Source organism: Apteryx rowi, unplaced genomic scaffold, assembly GCF_003343035.1.
Source record: "Apteryx rowi isolate R43461 unplaced genomic scaffold, aptRow1 scaffold_988, whole genome shotgun sequence".
Classification (NCBI taxonomy): Eukaryota; Metazoa; Chordata; class Aves; order Apterygiformes; family Apterygidae; genus Apteryx; species Apteryx rowi.
This window is the reverse complement of record NW_020451302.1, coordinates 104,010-127,429: the sequence shown is the minus strand read 5'-3', so window position 1 is coordinate 127,429 and position 23,420 is coordinate 104,010. Positions and strand designations below refer to the sequence as shown.

General features: G+C 52.3%; 1 protein-coding gene across 1 annotated transcript in view; it reads left to right on the top strand.

Moving 5' to 3' along the window:
* Positions 1 to 2,988: 2,988 nt before the first annotated feature.
* ARHGAP39 (Rho GTPase activating protein 39) overlaps positions 2,989 to 23,420 on the top strand; it is a 75,939-nt gene continuing 55,507 nt past the window's right edge. Inside the window, exons 1-2 of the mRNA XM_026055118.1 lie at positions 2,989 to 3,038; positions 3,361 to 3,795. Coding sequence (XP_025910903.1) covers positions 2,989 to 3,038; positions 3,361 to 3,795 — 485 coding nt within the window. The remainder of the gene's footprint in view (positions 3,039 to 3,360; positions 3,796 to 23,420) is intronic.

Sequence of the window (23,420 nt, the reverse complement as noted above, 5' to 3'; positions counted from 1 at the left end):
TGGAGCTCGTGTGCTTTCATTTCATCATCGATGGGCCTTGGGCTGACCCCGGTGTCCTTCCAGCTCTCTTTCAGCTCTATGCACAGGTTGTCCAGGCGCTCCTGGGCTGCGTAGGGCAGAAATTTCCAATCTGAGATTGGAAATTTTAAAAGGGTCCGAGTTTAGTCCCTGTGGCTTGGGAAAGGGGTGGCTGGTATCTCTGGGCTCTGCTGGATTGGGCGCATGGAAGATTTTTATTCCCTCTTTTCTCACAGATGGCACGGTATCTTCCTGGTAGGTAGATATGATGCTTTGCTGGAACTGCTGCCTTTATCCTGTGAAGGTTATTTTAAACCAAGGTGGTCAAAGATAAGTGTTAAAACTGGAAGTCAAACACTGATGTCAATCTAGGGCCGAAATCATTTAAATTAAAAATGCTGTATCAGACGGCCACCTTTGAACAGGAATTAAAGCATTCAATATTCTATGGAAACGTAAGAAAAGATATTTAACTCTGCAAAGCTTGAATTGACCTCCAGCTTCCCTGTCATGCTGCATTAAGAATGCTTGTTAGCCTTTAGTCTTGCCTAATGAGACAAGGTATGGCAATGTGTTTATACTTTTCCAAATCACAGAATCACAGAATGGTTGAGGTTGGAAGGGACCTCTGGAGATCAGCTAGTCCAACCCCCCTGCTCAAGCAGGGTCACCTAGAACATGTTGCCCAGGACCCTGTTCAGATGGCTTTTGACCATCTCCAAGGATGGAGACTCCACAACCTCTCTGCGCAACCTGTTCCAGTGCTCTGTCACCCTCATAGTAAAGAAATTTTTCCTTATGTTCAGACAGAGCTTCCTGTATTTCAGTTTGTGCCCGTTGCCTCTCATCCTGTCGCTGGGCACCACTGGGAAGAGTCTGCTCCCATCCTCTTGACACCCTCCCTTCAGATATTTGTACACATTAATAAGATCCCCTCTGTCTTCTCTAGACTAAACAGACCCAGCTCTCTCAGCCTTTCCTCAGAAGAGAGATGCTCCAGTCCCCCCATCRTCTTTGTRGCCCTTCGCTGCACTTGCTCCAGTAGTGCCACATCTCTCTTGTACTGGGCAGCCCAGAACTGGACACACTGCTCCAGATGTGGCCTCACCAGCRCTGAGKAGAGRGGGAGRATCACCTCCCTCCACCTGCTGGCRACACTCTTCCTGATGCACCCCAGCAGACCATTGGCCTTCTTGGCCACAAGGCCACATTGCTGCCTCATGCTTCACTTGGTGTCCACCAGCGCTCCCAGATCCTTCTCCGCANGCCTCATGCTTCACTTGGTGTCCACCAGCGCTCCCAGATCCTTCTCCGCAGAGCTGCTTTCCAGCAGGGCAACCCACAACCTGTCCTGGTGCATGGGGTTATTCCTCCAGTGCCAGTGCTTTTAGTCTCCGTTTTGCAGAAAGACCTTAACTACAGCTTTTTTTTCTGTATGTCAAGCAGAGATGGACAGATTTTCTCAATTTAGACTTGTTTGCCCAAAGCTGGGAACCTTTGGCACTTGAAAAGCTTGTTCCTTTTCTTTCAGTCCAGCGATTTAAATCAAGTTGGAAGATGAGATCTACCAGTCCAGAAGACCTGAAGGGCGTAGTGCCAGCCTTTCAGAGGTATTCAGCTGCCTTGAGGCAGATAAGTGCCCCCCTAGGACTTTTTTTTTAAAAGCGCTTGAGCAAGTTAGGCATTTCTGAAAATCCCACAGGAGACTCGTTTGGAGTAAAAGGTGGTTAGATATGATGGGTCAGTTTTCTGACTAAACTTAATGCGTCAATTTTAAATGCCACGTAGTTTGATAAGCTTCGCTTAGGCAGCACGCTGAAGGGTTTTTTTTCTGTATCTATTTCTGAACCTTTTTTAAAAGCTTTCTGACTTGTAAATGCAGCCGAGGGTAAATTTCAAGTAAGAGGTATTTAGTTAATAAGGATGTCTCTTGTATCTTTCTACGTATGCCCACTCAAAAATTAAGGATTTGAGTAAAACGTGATTGGCAGTTCAGCTGTCTAAGTCTTGAGCGCAGCCTGGATTAGCGAAAGGGAACACCTGCTTTGTTTGGGGTAATCCGAAACGTGGGTTAACTCCCATTGTCTGCAGCGTTCATCAGGACTATGACTTACTTAAATCCTCTTTTGCATTTCTAAAATCAGTTTCCCGCGTTGTGGTGGAAATAGCCCCCCCTTTGCTGTGTTTCTATGGTGCTACCTCCTGCTGAGCCGGGCCGGTGAGTTTGGCTCACGGTAGCCCACCCTTCCCTCGCCCTCTCCCCCGGGAACGGGGGAACGGCAGGTCAACCTGCCTTTTCCGCTCCCTGCTTTGGTGGGGAACTCAGTTTCCTACGCAGAGACCAACATGAGGCTGACTCCTCGCTTAATAAAAGCGGGGGGACACGGAGCAGCGTGCCGGTCCTTCCGCTCTTGCTGCCGGAGCTGGAGGAGGGCCCGGCTGGGCACGGCGAGTCCCAGCCGGGTTTCAGCGTCGCTGCACGCTGTGGTTTCCGCTGCCGCGAGCCAGTCGCTGCGCACTGAGGTGTGCCCGGGAGAGCGGTTTGGGGAAGGTGGCAGCCGGCCAGCGTGTGCTGGGGTGGGATGTGCATGCTGGAGAGCTCCGAGCTTGCACGGTGACGGGTGTCGAAATCGAGACCAAGGCAAGGGGTGTTGTCGGAGCAGCGCGGGGAGCTGGGCTAGACCGGCGAGGAAGACTGCTGTCCCCCGTTCGGCTCGCCTCGTGAGCGCTCGGGCTGGCAGGAGACGTTGAAGTTGTGTCCTGGAAGGTGGAAGGGAGGTTGAAACCGTCGTCTGCAACTCTTGAACGGGCAAATGCTGCCGGGCCTGGTTGTCTGGACCACAGCGCAGGGCTGTGGCGTTCTGTTGCACGGAAAGTAAGTTCATCTCCGGGTTGGTGCCTCTGGCTGGGTTCTCTCCGTCTGGTTTCTTGCCTCCCCTCTACCCTTCACTACTTATTTTAAGTACCAACATGATGCTGAATGAGCTGCAGACGGGTCTGTGCCCTGGAGAGCTCAAGTTGTGAGACGCGGTGGGCTTGCGGTCAGAAGCGGTGAGCTGGTGCGAATGCTGTGAACTGAAACTCGGGAAGGTATTTTAGCAGGCTTGCAGATCAGCTGAATTCTCCTGGAAGCTGCAGTTTGGGGACTGGTTTGCAGACGTTTGCAAATACACGTTTAGCGTAAATAGTGCTGTGGGGCTCATAGTGTGCAAGCATGCACGGGGGAGGAAGCAAGTGTTGTCCGTCCCCTCCCAAGCCCCCTGTCTTCTCCATCCTGCCTTCCCAGGTGATGCGTGTGCTCACTGCAAGCGTCTAAGTCTCCCTCTGTTTGTTCTCCCGCAGGCTGGAATGGGTGGAAATCATAGAGCCTCGAACGCGGGAGCGCATGTACGCCAACCTCATCACGGGGGAGTGCGTGTGGGACCCACCTGCTGGGGTCCGGATCAAGCGCACCAACGAGAACCAGTGGTGGGAGCTCTTCGACCCCAACACCTCCCGCTTCTACTACTACAATGCCACCACGCAGCGGACGGTGTGGCACCGGCCGCAGAACTGCGACATCATTCCTCTGGCCAAGCTGCAGACCCTGAAGCAGAACACGGAGTCGCCGAGGGCCTCCACGGAGAACAGCCCCGGGAGGAGCAGTAATGTCAGCAGGGAGGGCAGCACCAGCTCCTCCTTGGAGCAGGAGCTGGAGGGCAGTGAGAAGGTGCAGGACCAGACAAGGTCGAGCCGTCAGTCAACTCAGTATGCAGTGGTGAAAGAAGAAACAGAAAGGTAAAAGCAGAGCTGGCTCTGCCAGCACATCACGGGCACGGGCGCATGCAACTAAGCTCAGTTATGGGGTAGCTGCAGTAAATTGTTATGGTGCGAGTGCAGAGACTCTGATGCGCTTCCATTATTAAGGAAGAGCAGAGACTAGAGCTCTTGTCCTGCAGCTCTTTGTCTTTGTCGAGAAAAGGTATTTTAGGGATGGCTCCTCTAGCTAGATTACGAATGGGGTCTCTGCACGAGGTCAGAGAGAGTGGGATTGCTTATCTGTAAAGCAATCACCAATGGGAGGAAGAGGTATAAGCACCTTTGAAAGGTGTTCCTCCTTGTTAGGGGCAACTTAGATGCTTTTCTAAAAGATCCATGGGAGAACTAATTTCTTGGCCTTTGAAATACCTGTTTTTTTACAAAGTGGCACAGTTTTAGATAATTTTCTTGGATGAGATTCCTCCCTGAATCTCCCTAACAAGGCAGTACGATTCTTGCTGCAACCAGGGGTTGTCCCATTGGTCTGTGGAGCTTCTAGGAGAAGCTTCAGACTGAACAGTGAGTCAGCGCCCAGTTTCTAAGGTCCGGTTGTAAAAGGATGCGAGCAACATAACTGACACATCTGCGTTGCTGCTCTGTGCGCTTTGTTTCATGCTGTTATGGCTTGCAAGCTGCAAATCGGGTGGTTCATTACTTAATATATTTTTATTTTTTTAAACAATACCTCTTAAAATATTTGTAAACCGTCTTTCTGTGCATCAGTCTGAACAGTGTCACTTGCAAATAATCAGCAGATAAATTTCTGCTTGTGCCTAGTTCTACTTCCTGGCAGCTCCCATACAGAAACTGCGGCTGGGTGATCTCATTGCCATGCAGGAGCAGGAACAGGAACGCCCAGCTCGGCGAGTGCTTTCATGTGGCACCTCAGACTGATCTGTGCCTATGTGCGTGTTTAGCCCGTTTGTGGAATGAGGGTAGGCTTAATCTGATAGAGTTCTTGCACATCCTCTGATAGAAATGCTGAGTGTGTGGACAGCGTACTTCCGTGCAAGGCAGGTGCTATTTGGAGAGGCAGCCGGTTGTTCAACCAGATGGGTGCTGGGTGAGCTGCCCGGGGAGCTTCCACGGTAGATGGACACCACTGCCCGCCGCGGTCAGACCTAGGGGGGGGTCTGTTCAGGGTGCGCTGCCGCCTATTGCACGGGGGCCCCCCGTCTTTGCATGCCCATCCCCAACACTGCCGAGCCCTCGCCTGCTGCAGGCAGCAGCCTACCCTTCCCTGCCCGTCACCTTTCCCTCTCGCTCGCGGCCTCAAGTAACATCATCCACCAGAGGCCACTTGTGCAGGCTGCATCTGGCAACCCGTAAATTCTCAACTGCTGTTTCTGTGGGGAATGTGCAGATTCCCTCCTGAATGGGAATGTTTTTTTAAACTAAACTGCCAGCTTCCAGAATAGCCATAATTTTTCCCCCTCTCTGCACTTGTTTCATTTAATTGCAGCTGAGAAGAAGAATATATTTTTCCCTCCTGCTTTGTGCTGGGCAGTGCATGGATATGGCAGAAGAATCCCTTTCTTGAAGAGTTTCAGTAATAAGACCCAGTGGACTCCAGACCTGGATCATACAGAGTGTAGCTGCTGAGTTTTTGGGCATCCAGTCAATATTTGCATCCTTCCTTTCCATCCTTCCTTTCCTACCCCATCAAACTGCTTGTCCTTTCTCGGGAGGCCCTTTTGCCGCTCTGGCTTGCCCACGTGCCCGCTATGTGAGCTGGATCTCCTATCCCTCTCCTCTCCTCCCTGTGCCAAACACTTTCCCTGTGCAGATCTGTAACACCGCTTCGCTGCCCTAGATCTCTCCAGCCCATCCAGGTGTGCTTCCTCGATGCCTTCTCAGTTGCCCAATTCCTCGTTCTTCCATCCAGCCGAGCATTGCTGAGTTTGCAAGCGTTTTGTTGCCTTCTAATATATTCTTACTTTCCTCTCGGCCTTTGCCATTTGTGGCCTTACTCCATGTGCCCTGCCCTGGCATGTGTCCTTGCTAGCTGTGTGGATGGTGCCAAAAAAATGAAGTGCTGCCTGTACGGTGCCTTTCTCATGGCTAGCGAATGGAAACAGGGCAAGCGAGGTGTTCGGTGCATCGGAGCGGGGAGGCCTGGTTCCCAGTCCTTGAACTGGAGTGGTCCCAATTAACCATGGGAACACTGTTTTCTCTCTCTCTCTCTTTCTTTTTTAACTCCCCATCACTAAGTCTTCTCTGGGTCTCGCAGCAGCTTCATGAGGAACCTTGATGTTGGTGATAGAGTAGTCCTTTGCTGCCAACATGGGTGGTAGCTCTGAGCATGCCCCACTAAACCTGCTCTGGAGCTCCACGCAGCTCAATCCCGTTCCACCAAGGCTGCTCTTTCCATGAAACTGTGCCTAGTTCCTTTCCTGGCTGTGTAATTGCAGCTCCTGCAAAGCTTTGAGTGAAGTGGGAGCTTGTTCCTGCAGTAGCCTGAAGGGTTAACTAGGACTGAATGGGTGGATTTTGATCTTCATGCAGATGGTGCTGTGCTTTGCTGCAAGAACATGTGCGTGCTCAGTCGCTTCCTGGAAGAAGAGTTAAGATCCATTTTCTATTTTAGCTTTAGTACTCAGGATTTGTCACTTCTCTCTTTGGATTTTCTACCAGCATACTGGGCTGCAGAAGCTAGCTTGGACGTTGCAGTTGACTAACCTTTTGTCCTCCATCCACACGTTCTCTCTCCTTTTCCCATGCTTTGGATATGCAGACATATTACAGGATACAATGCTTCTGGGAGGGGTGTGAGGAGCAAGGACCACACCAGGACTCCCACACAGAAAGGCTTAGCCTGTAGAAACGTTATGCTGGTTTTGCTAACGGGCGAGAACAAGCAAACTGCGGGGTGGGTTCGCTCCTGGCTGCCTGCCACCATTCGCGACGGGTTTGGGAATGTTCCCAGCAGCTGAAGTGCTCTCGACAGCACATGCACCCAGGCTCCAGCGCTATGGCTAGGTGGTCTGTCTTCATCCCCGCAGAGTCCTCTCGAGGCTGTGGGACTTGGAGGGTGGCAGTGGTGGCTTTCCTTGGTTATGTGAACTGAACAGGGATCTGGAGTAGAGGCCTGTGATTCCTGGGTTTCAGTGCATCCCCCTCGATATGGAAGTGTCAGTGCTCTTGACCAAATGGCTGAAGACAGGCTGTAAGCATTACCGTGTCCTCTGGATTCACGGGCGCTCTCCTGGGCTCGGTAGGGCTGGAAGGCTGCATGTCCCTTCTGTCTGTGGCAATTCTTAGTCTTGGCCTCATTGGGTGACAGTGCAAAGCTGCTGCATCGTCTGGGGTTGAAGTGAGGCGCTGTGCTGTGGGTAACACCGCCTGCGGTTGTACACCTGTACCAAGCACTACGTTGAAGAAACCTCGATGTTCTAGCTCGGAAGGGCAGGATGGAAAGGTGTAAGCGTGTTCAGGGTCCTATCTGACTTCTGAAAATCTAAGATGTTACCTGTGAGATGGGGAACTGCTCTGCCCATCTCTATGGGATGGGAGCTTGAGGGTCTCCTGCACAGCGAGCATGAACGGGGTTCTCACTGGCAGCACCCCCAAGCCGCTGTGGTCTGCTTCAGAGACATTTGGGTCGCTGGCCTAGGCAGGTCCTTCAGCTTCTCTGAGGTCACAGCAAGGCGGCCTCTCCCCTGATTTGCTTTTTTGGTAAAATCCTGGTGGCCTGTTAAGTGCTGGAGCAACTGCAGATGAGCCATGGGATAACACAGGTGTGGCAGCAAGGCCATGGCATGCCATGATGTGGCCAGGGCTCACTGCCTAGCTTAAAAAAAAAACCACAAAACAAAACCCAAACCCCAGATGCCACTAGAGGGAGCAAATATTCTTGTTCGGTGGACAGTTTCCACCTGCCTCCCCGGAGGTGACACAAGAAACTGGTCCTGTCCCTTCAGCTCAGCAAAAACCGTGTCGACATCCCATCCTGGCAGAAGTGCACTAATGTCTGGAAAACGTGATCCCTTGCCGACCTCCTCTCCTGAGGAAGTAGACTGGGCGTGCTGAAAGGCCTGAAAAGCCTTGCTGGGACCGCAGAGGTCACTGGGATCTGTTACGGGATCGATTTCCTGAACCAGAGGTAACCCTGTGCGGGGGCGAGGATGCTGCTTGCGGTGCGACGGTGGAGGACACGGTTTGCTCCTGCTGCCGCACTGCTCCCCAGCTCTTGCCGTGGCGCCAGGGAGCTCTGGCTGGAGAAGCTGCCTCATTTCCACCAGAACTTGTATATTTTTTGCTGCAGCTGACTCAGGTGCTGTGGATCGAACCGGGCAGATGCAGCATTTCTAGCAGGATTTGGGAGAACGCGAAGACGCAGGAACGTTGTTACAGCGCGCACACAAGTGTAACGCGAGCAGGAATCGGCAGCAAAACGGTTAAACGTGCTTGGCAGCGCATCAGCGGCTGGGAGAAGAGCCGTTTGAAAGTGCGGAGCGCGCAGAGCGGGGCTGGGGTTTTCAGGCGCTCCGCACTGCTGCATCCAGCTGCTGCATGTGCCGGGCCGGGGTATCTGCTCCAGCAGCCAGGGATCACTTCGGGGCTTGCCCACTGCTCCATCTGAGGCAGCGTGAAAGTGGGGGTGCAGCAGAAAGTGCTTCTGCATCGGAAACTCACATTTCCGAGCAACGAGCTCTCGGACCCACGTGGGATGTGACAGCGAGGGCTCTGTAGCAGCGTCGGCCTCATTCGGCGCGGAGGCAGGATGCTGCTTGGAGCCGAGGAAACCCGAGGCTGGAGGAAGCTCCTGCAGGGCCCAGGCTGTGGTGTGGCGGAGCCTGGGTGACCGGATAGATTTTTTATCCGGCTCTGATTTCCAGGTTTCTATAGTGAAGCGCAGATAAGGAAGGAGGGCTTACTATGCTCATCTGTGCAAAAGCTTCCAGTGATGCAGAGATTTCATCTCTGGAAGTGGCTGATGCTCTCGGGCCCAGCACAGATAAGCTAAACGTGAGCTGGGCAAATTAAAAATTGATTTTTGATTGCGGCGATAGCGGCTGCAAAGGGCAGAGCTAGTTCAGGCGTTTGTGCCGCGAGCTCCTCAGCTTCTCGGGATTGAAGCTATCTCTGCTTTTTGTTGTCGGCTTCTGACCACCAGCAACTTAGAGGAACGAGATGAGAAAATACTGTATTTATATACAACATGCTTGTTCTGTGCCTGTCTGAGTCTTGAGACACAGGCATAGGACATTATAGAACGGATAAACCAGGCACTGGTTGTGGGCGCTTAGAAATATCTGAAGACATGAAAACTGCTGCCGAAGGAGGCAGTAAGTACTGTGCCTGTTTCCACCTGAGGCATGGATAGGGAGCAGCTCAGCAGAGGTCGGACAGAGGAGTTTCTGCTTCTTGGGGACCTATAGGCGAAGCCAACCCCCAGCGAATAAAAGCCTATGGATGTCGCGCGACGTGCAGGGGGGCCTGCGCTGAGCGGTGGAGATGTCTGCGGAGCTAGAGACGGGTTGGGAAGCGTTGCATGGGATTTCCGCGGTGAAGCTTTCCTTCGAAGCGCAAGTGGTTAACATCAGGCTCCGTTATTCAAAGATGGTTTTGAGTATAATGATCTTTAGTTTTGCAGATATCTAAATATTTAGATCGAGCTTATCATGGGATTCCATATATGGGCTTAAATAGTCTCTGACTTGTTAGCGACTTTTTTTTTTTTTTTATTTGCAGCCTCGTGTTTTGCTTGTAAGCGTTAAAGCGCCTACGGCCGTGCGCGTGCTCCTGCTGCCCCAACGTGGGCTGAGGTGAAATATTTAGTGACCGTGGGCAAGAGCGTGACCTTGCGTGAGCCCTCAAGGCCCCTTCAGCCCTGCTTTCCGCGGCCTCTCTGCTTCGGCGGTGGGGGGCTGCCTGCCCACCTCAGTGGCGGCTTTGACCCTGGCGGGCTTATAAACGCCAGCCTCAAGGCTGATGATCGTGGGCGGTGCGGTGAAGGCCACGCTACTCTTTCCGTTTCTGGCTCTGTTTTGGTCTTCCTCGACGAAGCGCGTCAGTTGTCCCCTCGCTGTAGGAGTGGACCTTAGCAGACTGACCAACCCGTGTGTGGGCTGCTCTCTGGGGCGACCCTTTGAGCACGGTGGAGAGCAAGCAATGAAGCGCTCGGAGAAGGTCTCAGCGTGGCCAAGGCTGCGGCGCGCCGCTGGAGGGCTTGCCGGGCACCGGGGGGTTGCGACCATTGCTGGAAGCACCGATCTCGGGGCAACCCCAGGGCTGGGGTGAGCCGTGCTGCCCGCGAATAGCTAGAGAGGGACCCTGCGCTGGGGCTGATGCCTGCGACACCAGGAGGGGCGACTCTCCGGGGTCATCTCTGCACGTGGGTGTATCTCAGCAGCGCCTCCTGTTTCCTGCAACAAAATCAAGGCGGCGGGATGGGCTGGGAGTTAGTTAGGGCAGCAGACCGGCAGGGCATGGTGGAGGCAGGTTCGGTGGAGCTGCCTCAAAGCCCTCCTGCGCTCTGCACGGTAGACGCCGGCGCTGGCTCGCTACCTGCTCGCTAATAAATAGCAGCTCTGGAAGGAGCTGACCTTCCAGCTCCGCCGAGGAAGAGCGCTGAGCGCGGGGTTTTGCCGAGGAGCAGGCGTGGGGCAGCGTGCCCGCGCGCCGAGCGGCGCCGCCGGGTGCCTGCGCGGGAGGCCGCGGGCAGCAAACGCGGGCAGGGAGGAGGGAACGAACGCAAAGGACGTGGCCAAGGCCAGCAGCGGGTGTGGGGGCACTGGCTGAAACGCTTCTTTAATAAGCTCATCTTCTGCATTGCCGCCTTATGGGACCAATGAGGTGATCATAAATGTAATGCTGTTGAGCACATCAGCGTCAGCTGCACAGTTGCAAAGCAAAGGGGAAGGGAGCTGCAGCGTTAACGGCCCTGAGATGCGAAGGAGACATCTGTGTCCTCAGCATCACTTCGTGCATTGGAGATAACGACGGCAAACACTTCATTTACGTAGAAAGGAGGTTTAAACAGAGGTTTATTTGTGAGGGGGCAGATCTAGAAAGTGAGTTTGTGCAGGGCAGGTTGAATGTGCTACTCTAATGGCTGGGACATGGTTAAAGTCTCCTTGGTAGAAGAATTTAAAAATATGTTCTTCCAGTCCTTCATTTGGTTTCTCGTAGAGTAACCAAGGCTGGAAGGGAGCTCTGGAGGTCATCTGGTCCAGCCTCATGCTCATGCTCAACAGCACAGCAAGAGGAGCGCAGGACTCAGGAGTGCCTTGGACCCTTGCGTCCGGGGAATTTTTTGCCACCGTCAGCCCCTTCATCCTCAGGGAATTTGCTGTTGCGAAGCAAGCTGAACTTGCATTTCTTATATTGCTTTAGCGAAACAAGATTTGCACATAGCTATAATCAGCAGCTGGATTCCACTCGGGAGACAGTGTGGTAGGAAGCTTTGCTGTGCTGGGTCAACTTGGCGATCCAGCATCTACGAACCTTCAGGCTCTCAACTGCAGGCTTATCTCGGTGGTCAGAGATGGTAGAGTGCTTCCCAGGAGGGTTTTCTTGCTTATGCTGTCTTGCCGTAGACTTTACCTTGCTTGTCTTAAAATGGTACCTTTTTTCCAAAGCATAACGTGGTAGCTGTGAAATCTCAGAGCAGGCTGCGCTCAGCACTTGGATTAGGTTTTGTGTCAGCTCACTGTTTTTTTGTGTCTTGTCTGAAAGTGTCTGCGGTTACTGGTCCATGCCGAGTCTTCCTGTTGTGACCGAGCACTTCTCCATCAGGTTGCTCTAAACCCTTGGAGAAGGCTTCTGCAGGAGGCAGAGAGGACAGTTGCTCTGAGGAGCTCATGCAGTTATCACGGAGGGTTTGGCCGAGCTTTGAGCAGGCAGCGTCACTGCTCTCACTTCACTGGGGACAAGTGACAAGCCCACACTCGACCGACAGGCAGGGCGCGTTCTCCTACCCATCAGGAGAGCTTTCCTTGGACCACCACACACAACTCTTCGAATGGGGTGTCTTTCACTGAAGGTCCATCTCCTGGGAAACCGTGCCCAAGTTGCTTCTGAAGACTTGCGCTTTTCTTGTGGGTCTTTCCCAAGTTAGGAAGTCTGGTGTGATACTGGAGAAGATAAAACACAGCACTTAAATCTTACTGGGTTAAGTGTAGCTGAGCTGAAATAGCTGAGGGGTTTTCCCTTACAAACCAATTCCTGAGATGCCTCTGCGCTGTCTGGGGCTGGGCCATGATGCTAATGGGTGCTGTCAGGTGTCTCGAGTAGAGCAGGGCATGGCTCTGCGGCTGAACCGTGCCGCTTTGCAAAACAAACTCTTCTCCTCCCTCATGCAGACAGCAGCCATTTTCTTCCTGCAGAGCCCAAAACGGCAACTCTGAGATTTGAAAGGTGGCTTAAACCTCAGATTAAAGAAAAATGCATGTTTGGCTTGTCTGGGGAAGCTGTTTCTCTGTCCCTCAAGTGAATGGAAAAATAAACAATCTTGTTCACAGTCCTCTCAATTTGTATTCTTTTCTGAAGGCGTTGTGAAGACCCGCCGTGCCAGGCTTGGAGCACAGGTGGGTCAATGACATAAGTGTCTCTGCAGCATCTGCTGCGCAGGGATTTTCCAGGTCTCCGCAGAGATTCTCAGTCCTCCGCAGACACGAGCCCGTGCTTTGAAGAGGAACCAAGGGAGAGTGCTGGGTCGCTTCAGCAGGTCTGCAGCAACGAGCAGCTCTCAAAGATCTTCCCGCCCAACGTCTTGCCTCCAACAGTAGTTTAATGATGAAATTCGGGGTTCAGCTTTCTTCATTTGACCAGGGCAAAGGAAGTCGGCTGTGCGGAGAGTTGTTACCGCTGTCCTGAAAATGTGTGTCACGGTATTTACAAGTGGCTGATTAGTCGAAGGACTGTCATTGTGGATGCCATGTAGGGTTTCGATTTTTCTGGCTGGATGACAGCTCCGTGTTTGGTGGCAGGTCGGTTTGTGAGGGTGGTGCTGGCGGAGGCTCTGTGCAGCCTCTCCTTTTCCCTCTGAGCGCTTGGGCTTTGTCCTGGCGTTTCGGAGCTTTTCTCCTGCAGACCCTGCGGGCGATGCCGTGGGCACTGAGCCAGCGGAGAGTACCTCAGCGAGACCAGCTCTGGCATGCGTTCATTCGTGCTGCTCCAGCTGACGGACCCACGTGTTGGGGGCTTCCCTCCAAGCAAAGGCGTGGAGGGCACCGCAAAACACGCATCATGGCAGGAATGCTGCTTTGGCATTTCTGAAAGTAGCACAAAAAAAGAAGAAAAAAAAGGCTCTGTACCTTGTTGCCTTCTCCCTCCGGTGGTACCTAGGCCTAGAAGATCCTCTGCAAAGAGCCAAGGTGACCTCTGTAAATTCAGACCTCTCCTCTAAATGTCTGCTATGGATGGACTCGTTCTCAAGCAGCACGTGTGCTGTCCTTGTGGCATGCCCAAGAGCGGGCGTCTCTTTATACGGACAACATCTGAAAGCTGGAACAGCAGCTCCCTGCAGCTAAGACAAAAAATTGTTATGGGTTAAGTCCCTTAAGTGGTTAAACTGCGGTCTTGAGACAGTCGCTGCTCGGCATGAGGAGGAGAGGGGGAGGCTCTCTAACTCGCAGGCAGCAACGTAATATCGGAGTCTAGAAGCCGAAGCTGAAATGGGTAAATATTTAATGCTGGGATAACTAACCGTGGGAAGAGTTTACCAAGGGATCTGCTAGATCCTCATTCACCTGACATCCGTATTGACTCACTCCTCTTTAAAACATGTTCCTGGCCGAGTCACAAGGTAAATGCCCGCAGACAGGACCTCCTGGGTGAAATCCCTGCTCGGTTGCAGAAACAAAAAATTCGGAGGAGCTTCCTGAAGCATGGAGTCTGCTCCCCGGCTGCTGTTACTGCATCGTACGATCTGTGTTAGACTGATCCGGATCAGCCCTAAATAGCTGCGTCTTCCCTCCCGTTGCTGAGAGCAGAAGAGCGAGGCCCAGGACCTGGCTGCCCGGCTGGTCACCAGCGCTGCTGGGATGACATGCCGTCATGGCATATCACTTTAAATTCTTTTCTTTCTGGTGTTTTATCCACGGGGCGTCTCTTGAGAGAGAGCATTTGTGAGTATAGCCTGCGGGCAAAGCAGGAGGTCAGGGAGGACCAAACTCCCTTGCGGTTTGATGTCCGTGAATGCAGACGTTAGGGTTGGCGTCCCTTGGAGCAGGTTCATAGGAGTCACTCTCGTTATTACAGGAATGCTGCCAGCTTGGGGAGGGGAGCGTTTGAGGGAATTGCAGGTGTTCCTGAAGCTCTGCCGTTGCCTCGGCCCCTGCAGAAGGGCCGGGCAGCGCAAGGGGAGCAGCAGGAGCACGGGCAGCGTGCAGCGCTGTGCCGAGGAGCACCCGCGACAGACGTGCAGGTTTGCTAATCGGTGCGGTGCGTGTTTGCTTTGCTCTCCTTTTAGTTCCTGTTCCTTCGGGTTTCCAGGCTACTAAAAGCAACATGTAGGTTGTGACGCAAGGAGAGGCTTTGGAGCTCAGTGCTGGAACTCTTTTCCTACCTGTGCTGCCGGTTTCTCGGAGATCTGCCCCAGCGGATTGCGTTGTCCCTGGCGTTCCCTGTTTCAGCTGACGATACGTGCATGCCGATTGCCTCCCGGGGCTGCTCCTCACCTAGCATTTGCCCAGGGCGTTTGTGGAGTGAAGAACGACATTCCTTATTTTGCTCTGTCCCCTCTCTTTCCGTTTTTCACTTTCTGTTGGATGTGCTCGACTTGCATAAGAAAAGGCTTCGTGTCCTCAGGACACGAGATAGTCCCGCAAAGACGGCCAGGTGAGTAGAGCCATAGCTCAAACTCCTTTTTCCACCTGTTCCTTCCAGGCAGCCAAGCAGCCTCCAGGCAGCCCATTTCGAGCAGCTGAACCAGTCACAGCTGAGCTGTTCCTAAGATTCCCTAATAAGCGATTACCATGTCACCCCTCAGCTTGATATTCCTCTCTTGGTTCCATGAGCTCCTAACCATGAGCTCCTAAATGTACTGTGCAGTGACCCTCAAAAGCCTCATCTGGCATAGTTTTGAGCAGGAGACTAATCGGAGCCACCGAGTGATCTTGGGTGGGAGGAAAGGTAGCCAGCGTTGTCTGGGCACCTCGGCGACAGGGTGGGAATGAGCTTTCAGGCTGTAATTAAAGCCGAGCACTCTCCGCATGAAGTCGCTTTCCAGGTCGCGTGTCTTTCCCCATCGCTGTCGCATGCTGCAAGCAGATTGCATGTTCCACGGAGCTTGCCCACAAAGCAGAGCTCCCAGGAGCAGCTCCCAAATTAACTGTCTCCCAAAGTCTTTTGTCTTGATTTATCCTGTGGTATGGACTTAACTGGGATGGGACCATTCCACCCCATGTTGTGACAAAAGTAAGGCTCCATCTCTCTTTGCTCAGGCACTCTTGCTCTCTCCATCTGAGAGCAGGACTTTCATGTGCAGATGCTTGGCATAGCCATGAATTTCTCCCAATGAGCGGAGGTGGTCAAAGGGGAAAAACCTCCAGATCCTTTTAGCTGGTGGTACCAGTTCTCCATATCGAAGCAACAGCTTGGTTTCTCAGATGTTGTGTTCAGAACTGCCAGCTTTCATGGCCACCATCACCTACTTTGCACTACTGGAAACAGCTGGTGGGAAGCGGTAACTCCAGAATTATGCCGTGGACCACATTTTCTGTTCCACAAAGTGTGTTTTTGATTGCTTGTATATTCTGACTGAGGCTTTCCAGATGGAGATCGCTTCAGAATGGTGCTTGTGCGGCTGTATGGAGCTATCTACGCAACTTGTGCCTTTATTTACCTTTCTCACAGCCCCTGCAGGTAGTTCCTCAGCCCTCAGAGATGCACAAACCACAGAGCGCAAGCTGCTGTCCATGGAGATTTGTGGAGTGAGGAGATGGACCAAAATGGTACAACTTTCTCTCCTCGTGCAGTCTGTTTATTAGACAATAATCTGCTTCAGTTTGTCCTCTGCTCCAAGTCTTGGCAGTGTTTTTGCTTTGAAGATCAGGATGGGCGTAGCAAAGGAGAAACTGCTGCATACTGAATGATGATTATAAATCTTAGGAACTTTCAGAACTGTCGGATTATTTCCTTTAACCCAGAATCCTCTTTTTTTCATCTTGTTCTGAGGCATTTTGGACTTCCAGTTTTCAAAACCACAACTGCTATAGTAGTAATAATTTTTAAAAATTGCATTTATCCTACTTGCTACCCCAAGCAGAAGTCCGATCTTAAAATGTAGGACCAACTCCCTGAAATCTACCATGGACTTTACTAATGCGTGTTTTTTTTTAACACAGTAAAATCTGACCCTGGATTGGTATATGGACCCACTTTTGTCACTCCTCCTGTCTGACCTTCCATTTCAGCTGCTGTAATATTCTAATATTCCTTTAAAAATAAGTGCAGCCTTGCACACTGCCGTTCTCTGCAGGCCTGCGAGTGGGGAGCACAACTGACAAATGTTTTCCTGTTTGGTGAAAGACAGTCGGGTGCCAAGCAGGGATTTTTTTACGGAGAGAACAGTGCGACAATCAGATGTCTTTTCTAGCCGTCACTTTCCAGATGGCTTTTCAGATAAAGGGACCGCAAAAAATGATGAGCACGTGTTGAAAAAAACATGAGTCCTGGACTTCTTATTTTGCGGCGTGTAATAAAAGCCAAGCGAGAGCGGTTTCTTGGGCAGCAGAGGAAGGTCTGTGCAGTTGTGCCAGTGAGCAGGGGTCCGCTCCCCGCTGTTGCCTGGCCTGGGAAGCTGCGATAGGGGTTGCAGTTTTAAAAGGAGCGTGGCAATAAATTGGGTTAACCTGCATTTCTTTGCAACTGCTTGCAATCACTTTGGGTAGGTTGTTCAACAATTACCTTCACCTAAATACTTGAGAGAAGATTTAATGGTTCTGCAAATGCTTCTGCTGACCTCGCGAATGGAGACGCGGGTACCAAACCACCTCTGGATGGGTTTCCTCACCGAGGTTGGTTCCTCAAGGCAGGTGTCTGGAGAAGTGGCCAGGCTGAGCCTGGTGGAGACCTTGTCGGCAGCCTGACCCGACGGGTGTGTTCGCAAGGAGTCCTGCTTGGTCTGGGGAGACGTGTGGACCAGCAGTGCTGTAAGACATTGGGGAAAGCGTGTGGTTCGAGAAGGAGGTGCAGGCTTTCAGGCTGAGCTTCTCCTACCTCAGGTCGTTTATGGCCTCCGGTGAGAGATGAGCCTTTCATGCCGTGGGAATTTAATGCCATGGCTTTGTGAGACAGCGCTCGTCCCTGGTGGGGTCTGGAAAGGGTACTTGAAGCTGTCTTCTTCTGTTTCATCCTACGATGTGCTCGGACTGGGGATGCATGAGGAGGGCGAGGGTGTAGGGTCGCTGCTGGCTGTCGCTTGAGAGCCCAGCACTTTCCTTGCACCTCGCTGAAACTCTTCTTCATTCCTCCTGCCGGGGCCGAGTGGTGGTGCTGCCGTTCGCCAGGCATCCCCCTTCTCCCGGCTAATTCGCAGCAGCCCCGTTTTGTCGTTCCTTTGACAACTGTGCAGCTTTGATTCCTGCACGCTCGCAGGATGGAAGACTATCTCGGTTGGCTTCTTTTGGCTTCGATTTTCTTTTCTCGTTGCGATTGCCTCGGGCTAATCACATCTCAAGGCTTAACCCTTCCTCCTCACACCTTTCCCAAATACTCTGTGGAAAAACGTCTGTATCTGGCACTTCTTCCCCATGAGCTCTGAGCCCGGGTGGAAGAGGAACGAGGGGAAGAAGGGCTCTGTGCATGGCCTATTTCTTTTTAATATTCTTTCCTTGAATTCTCTGCTGCCTGTGCAAAGACCGGATGCAGGATTAGATGGATGTTTGTCTAATGCAGCAAAGCGCTTACGTAGATTGTCAGACCCAAAATACAGTTTACATAACTGCAAAGAAAACCGTCGTTAAACTTTTATTAGAAGCAGTGGCTGTAATTAAGTGTATGAAGGCTTGCAGTCCGGTGATTAGAACAGAGGATTAGGCCCTGGGATTTCACTTCTATTCCTGGCTTTGCCATTGAGCTGTGCTATTTCAGTCAAGTCACTTTCCCTTATTTTAAAAATAAATGCGGTACTGTTCTCTTGGAGCCATTGTGAAATGGTGACACTTCCTATTTCAGGGGGGAAAAAAAACATGCTTAAATTTTTTAACACATTTCTTAGGTGTGCAGTCCCCTCTTATTGATGCTTTCAGTACAAGGCTTGAATTAGTTTGGTTTTATTCAGCATGTTAAGGACCCAAAGCAGACCAGCAAGTATTGATCTGATTTGAGTGTGTGATCCTGGAGGAGTTTACTATGGATTAGCCGTGTGAATTTTAAGCCAGTGACATTTCTCCGGTTTGGAAATACTGGTAGGTCAGTGGGTAAATACCTGGCTGGAGATACGCGGCAAGGGCTCAACTTGCACTCGCAATGACGAGCGCGACCGTGCTCCTGGAAAAGCGGTGCATGGTGGAGCATCCTGTAGGTCTGCCAGGCCTCCTGGGTGCCTTCGGCAGCCAGGGAAGGAAGGGGCAGTTGGCCTCTGCCGTCCAGGCCTCGCTAAAGCTGCTGCACGGGTGCCCTGGCTCAGCTGCAGTGACGTGCTTTTCGAGCAAGGCGCTGCCTCCACGTGTCCGTCTTGCTGTTTGGTCAAAGGCTCCCTTGCGAAAGCTGGCAGTAGCAGGCTTGCATCTGTGTTTCAACCAGTGCAATCCACAGTCCAGCGTATTCGTGGAAAATCGCCTTCAAAGTGACCCCCGCCGGAGCTGGCTGAAGGTCCGAGCCAGGAGAAGGGGGGCGGTTAGCAGCATCTGCTGGATTTCAGTAGTGTGTTGAAAACCTCGCCCCGGCATCGGTTTTAATCGTTGTCGTGAAAGACATTTGGCAATTGGTTTGGGAACCTGACTCCGGCGTAATTAGCCCCGTGCAGCATCCCATTAGTCAAATAGGAGATTATCTCAGCGTCCGGGGAGCTGGGCCTGAGCTGTGTCTGTGGGTGGGGTGGGCAGAGGACGGGAGCCGGAGGATGTGCTCAGCTCGAAGCATTTGAACATGTTTATTTTTTCCCCTTGCTAAGCTGTTGTAATTTCCCTGTTAGGGCCGCGTAGGTCTCAGGAGTAACTGTCAGGCTCTGAGCACCCGCAAGCTCTTCACATACATGGCGAGGGCACAGGTTGCGCTGGCCCTTGGTCTGTCAAGCTCTTAATCATGTGCTTGCCTGAGGCTGGAGTGAGCCACGTGGCTGGAAGCCCCGCAGGCATGGTACCAGGTGGGTAACACGGGATGGAGCCTGTTCTGCTAGGAGCCTTAGGCTTGTCCGTGCATGGAGCGATTCTGGGATAGCTCCAGTTCAGGTGCCCGAAAGTCAGATTTCCGAGCTGCACACCTTGAAGAGCGATGGAGATCTGAAGTTAGTGGGGAGATCTCTTTACCGCGAAATATGAGGGCCTTGTTGATGTTTATTGTCTCTGAAAGTGGACTAAAGTGTTACAAGGCTTCCTTATCCTGGCATAAGAAATCACACCGGCAGTTATTGAGGAATAGCCATTTTATTTTTGTTGCATCTTAATCTAATGCAAAGCTGTCTATAATGTGGTGATGCCGTAGAAGTCACAGTGTGTAGGGTAAGCGGTGGGGTGAAGCATGCTGGGCAGTTCCTGCAGGGCAGCCGGTGTGCTGTGAGATTATGTCTTGTCATATTTTGCAATCATTTCATCATTTGCATGAATGTGAGGACACTTGGAACTGATCTAAATTCATTTTTGGTGCATCAGTTAGACCACATTAAACACCTATTTGACTGCCATAATTCAAAAATTGCTCTTAGTTTGGTTTAGCTGAAATCACTTCAGGGGCAAATTCAGAAACTAAATTACGGCCATTTTAATTGTAGGGTGAGATTGGGTTGCCTGTGATGAAACAAATAGGCCTGGAAAGCTGGGTGTACTAACATAACTACATCGTTGCACAGTTTAAACAGAACTAGGATTAGGTACAGAGACTTTGGCCTGCTTAGCCTTCTGGCAGAAGCATCATTGACTGTCCTGTGTTTCTTGATAAGGACATTAGGGAGGAGAAGGGAGACAGCTTTGGTTGCACCAACTGACAGCCACCATCATGAGTTTGTCCCCTTTTAGGGGGAAAAAGAGCACATGGAGGAAGATGTGAGATGTGTCTGGTACAGACCAAGGACAACCTTGCTGCTTCAGAGAGACGGGCTCTGTGTAGCCTTGCCAGTTACCTAAGGATGGGACAAAGCAGCCTTCGTCTTGGTTCAAATACTTCTCCGACTGCCTCTTTTGGCCTGGGACTTGGTTCGTGAAGAGGTGCAGGCTCTGGCCCCTTTGCCAGATCCTTTAAACAGAGGACGAGAGAGAGGGTAGGCAAGAATCGCTGAGGTTGGGAAGGAAGGGGGCACTCCAGGGAGCGCTCCCTTTTGTCAGGCCAGGCTGAGGGTGGCATTCACAGCAGTATGGTGGCATCCATAGGAGTCCTGAGGGACCTGGCAAGGGTGGCAGCCAAGGGAAAAGCAGTCTGCCCACAACCCTACTGCTGGGGAAGCACAGGCCTGTCGGTCTCGCTTTGGTTCCTGGGAAAATCGTGGAGCGAGTCCTCTTGGAAGCCATTTCTGGGGACGCGGATGAGACAGAGGTGACTGGGAATGGCAAGCATGGATTTACCAAGGGTAAATCATGCTTGACCAACCTGATTGCCTTCTGTGATGAAATAACTAAATATTCGGGTGAGGAGAGAGCATCCGCCTTGACTCTAGCAAGGCTTTTCAAGCACATTCCCCCGCAGCGTCCTTGCGCCCAAGTTGGGACATTAGAGTCCAGATGGGGAGACTACCAGATGGATAGAAACCTGGCTGGATTGTCAGGCTCGGAGGGTAGTGGTTAATGATTTATAGTCTACCTGGAGGTTGGCTCTAAAGGAAGTTCCTCAGGGATCTGTCCTGGGACCTCTCCTGTTTCACGTCCTCATCAATAACGTGAGGAGGGGACAGCAGGTGCCCTCATCAAACCTGCAGACAAGTCACCCTGCCTGAGGCAAGGGCTGCTGTTCAGGGGGACCTAGACAGGCTGGAAGAACGGGCTGACAAGAACCTCACAAAATTCAGCAAGGACAAATGCAGCGTCCTGTACCCGGGAAGGACTCACCTCTTCCGAGGTAGAGCCAGGCTGGCTGGGTAACAGCCCTGCTGAACAGGACCCAAGGGTCCTGGGGGTCACTACGCTGAACACGAGTGAGTGGTGTGCCTTGGTAGCAAGGAAGTCTAATAGCATCCTTGGCCGTATCAACAGGCGTACAGCCGGTAGATCAAGGGAAGGCCACAGTGACCTACTGCATGTAGTTTTGGGCTCCACAGTGCAAGAAAAACTTGATAAACTTGAGCGAGTCTAGCGGAGGGCCACCAAGATGGTTAGGGCCTGGAGCACATGACGTAAGAGGAGCGGATGAGGGATGAGGCTGACTTAGCCTGGAGAAGAGAAGGTTTTGGGAGAGACCTCAGAGCACCCTTCCAAAACCTAAAAAAACCATGCTCTTTTCCAGCGTGATTGCAGCACTGCTGTAGCAGGATCAGTTGGCCCTTTTGTCAGAGTGGATTTTGCTTTCTATGATCAGCTTTCTGCAAATTTCTGGGTGTGATTTTACACACTGGGACTTCTGGCACATGGTGCGGCCCCTGTAGATCGCTGTCCATGCAAGCATTTAAAGCCATCTCCCTCATCCCCTTCGGAAACTAATTGGGGTTGAACTTCCCAGAGTATCCCCATACCCGCAATTCCTTACAGCAGAGTTCAGGAGTTGTTTAAGCTGCTGCTGTTTTGTTGTGGCACTTCTCCAGATGTTCATGGGAAATCCATGGTTGCGGCTTAGTACCTACCCGCTCTCTGCAACTGGGGCGGTGGAGGAGAGCTCGTACTTGCACCTCCATCTGCGGTTTGGTGATCCGTGACTTAAATGGCTGGTGAGAGCAAGCTGTGCCTGGACCTGGAAGCGAGCAGGGGCTGCTGAGGAACGCGTGCATGTTCCCTTCTGCTGCTTTGCCCTTTTTTGGGGGGAGAGGAGAGTGGCCGAAGGCAGGGACAGAGAGCCCTCAGCCCACCCTGGTGAAATCTGCTGGGAATGGCATAGGAAACCCATCTGCAAATGCGGATTTTTCTTGCAGTGGCTTGCTGCGGTTTTCACTCAAACTGATCGCTCGTTGATTTAGGCTAATCCGTAATAAGCTTTCTTTAAAATAGAATGACAGTGTGCATCAGGCCTGCGGTACTGCTCTGAACTACTTGCAAGCCTCTCGTGCAGGCTACTGCTGCCGCCCGGCGAGGAGGCTGGGCCGAGCATGGCGCGTTGGGGCTCACCTCGGCCACGGCGAGGCTGGGATGGGCAGCGTGGTGCCCTACGGAGGAGACGGACCTCTTCACGCCCCTGCCGGGGTGGCAAAACCCCTGGTCTTCAAACCGTGCTCTCGGAGATGAGGCATGCACCACGGCCTTGAGAGGCTTCAGCAGGCATCTTCTGGGACCATGAGGCTTGCGTTCGGGAGACAAGCTTTGCGTCTTGACACCAGAATGTCAGGAACGAGTCTTTTGGGTGTTTTTTTTTTTTTTTCTGCTTCCTATTTTCCTGCTCGGAGAAAGGAGGTGGCTCCTCCTGCGTCAGCATCTGAGCAGCCGGCAGCGGGAGGTGCTGCCAGCGCGGCCAGTCGCGTGACGGTTTCTTTTGCTGTAGCTTGTCCTTCGGTGCAGCAGCTTTTTCCCGCAGCTGTCAAGATATCTGGGGCTTGAGCAGGTAACGCAGCAGTTTCGTTACTGGCACTTCCCTCCCTTGCTGCTGGCATCGCATGTAAATCTAGATGATAAAATCTTCAGCGAGGGCCCTTTTCTGTTTCTCTTCTGGGTGACATAGCAGCCTCCAGCTGTCCTGTTCCCCAGGTTGTTTTCTCTAAAAGATCCCGGAGCGAGGGTGGAAAGGTGCCTGGGAAACGAGGGCGGCCGGTTGTGCCGCGTGCCGCCGTCAGCGATGCGCAGCCGATCTCGGCAGTCTGCCGGCACGTGACAGCGTGTGCCCAGCCGGGGCTCGGCAAGCGCGAGGGACGGGATTTTACCGTCTCGTTAAGCACGTCGGAGGAGAGCGTTCCCCTCCTGGAACGTGAGGAAAGCCAGTAGGTACAACCGGATGTCACGCTGGTGGCTTTAACATCAGGCGTGCCAAGGTCCCAGATGATACGCACTTGAGGGAGTGTGAGTTTCTTGAAACGACCATTTGGGACCATTCTTCACCACGGGAAGACTGATGTGCGTGGAACGAACTGGTGTATTTTTGAAGCCTGATGCTGCTTGGCAGGGGACACCGTGCCTGCGCTGGCCGTTGGATGGGGGGAGAGACGGGTGGCTTGACCCAGCTGTGCCAGCGTAGCACCTCGATGCTGGAGTGGGGTTGCGTGATAGCTTTTCTTCCAGCCTCTGGCATCTTCAGGCTGTGTCTCCAAAAATACTCCCTCTCTTCTGTCAACTGCTTTCTGCCCTACTGTGGCCAACTAAGCATCTCTTAAGCAGTATATATTTCACACCTAATAAGTAACCAGCTGTGCATTGTTCAGTGGATATCAG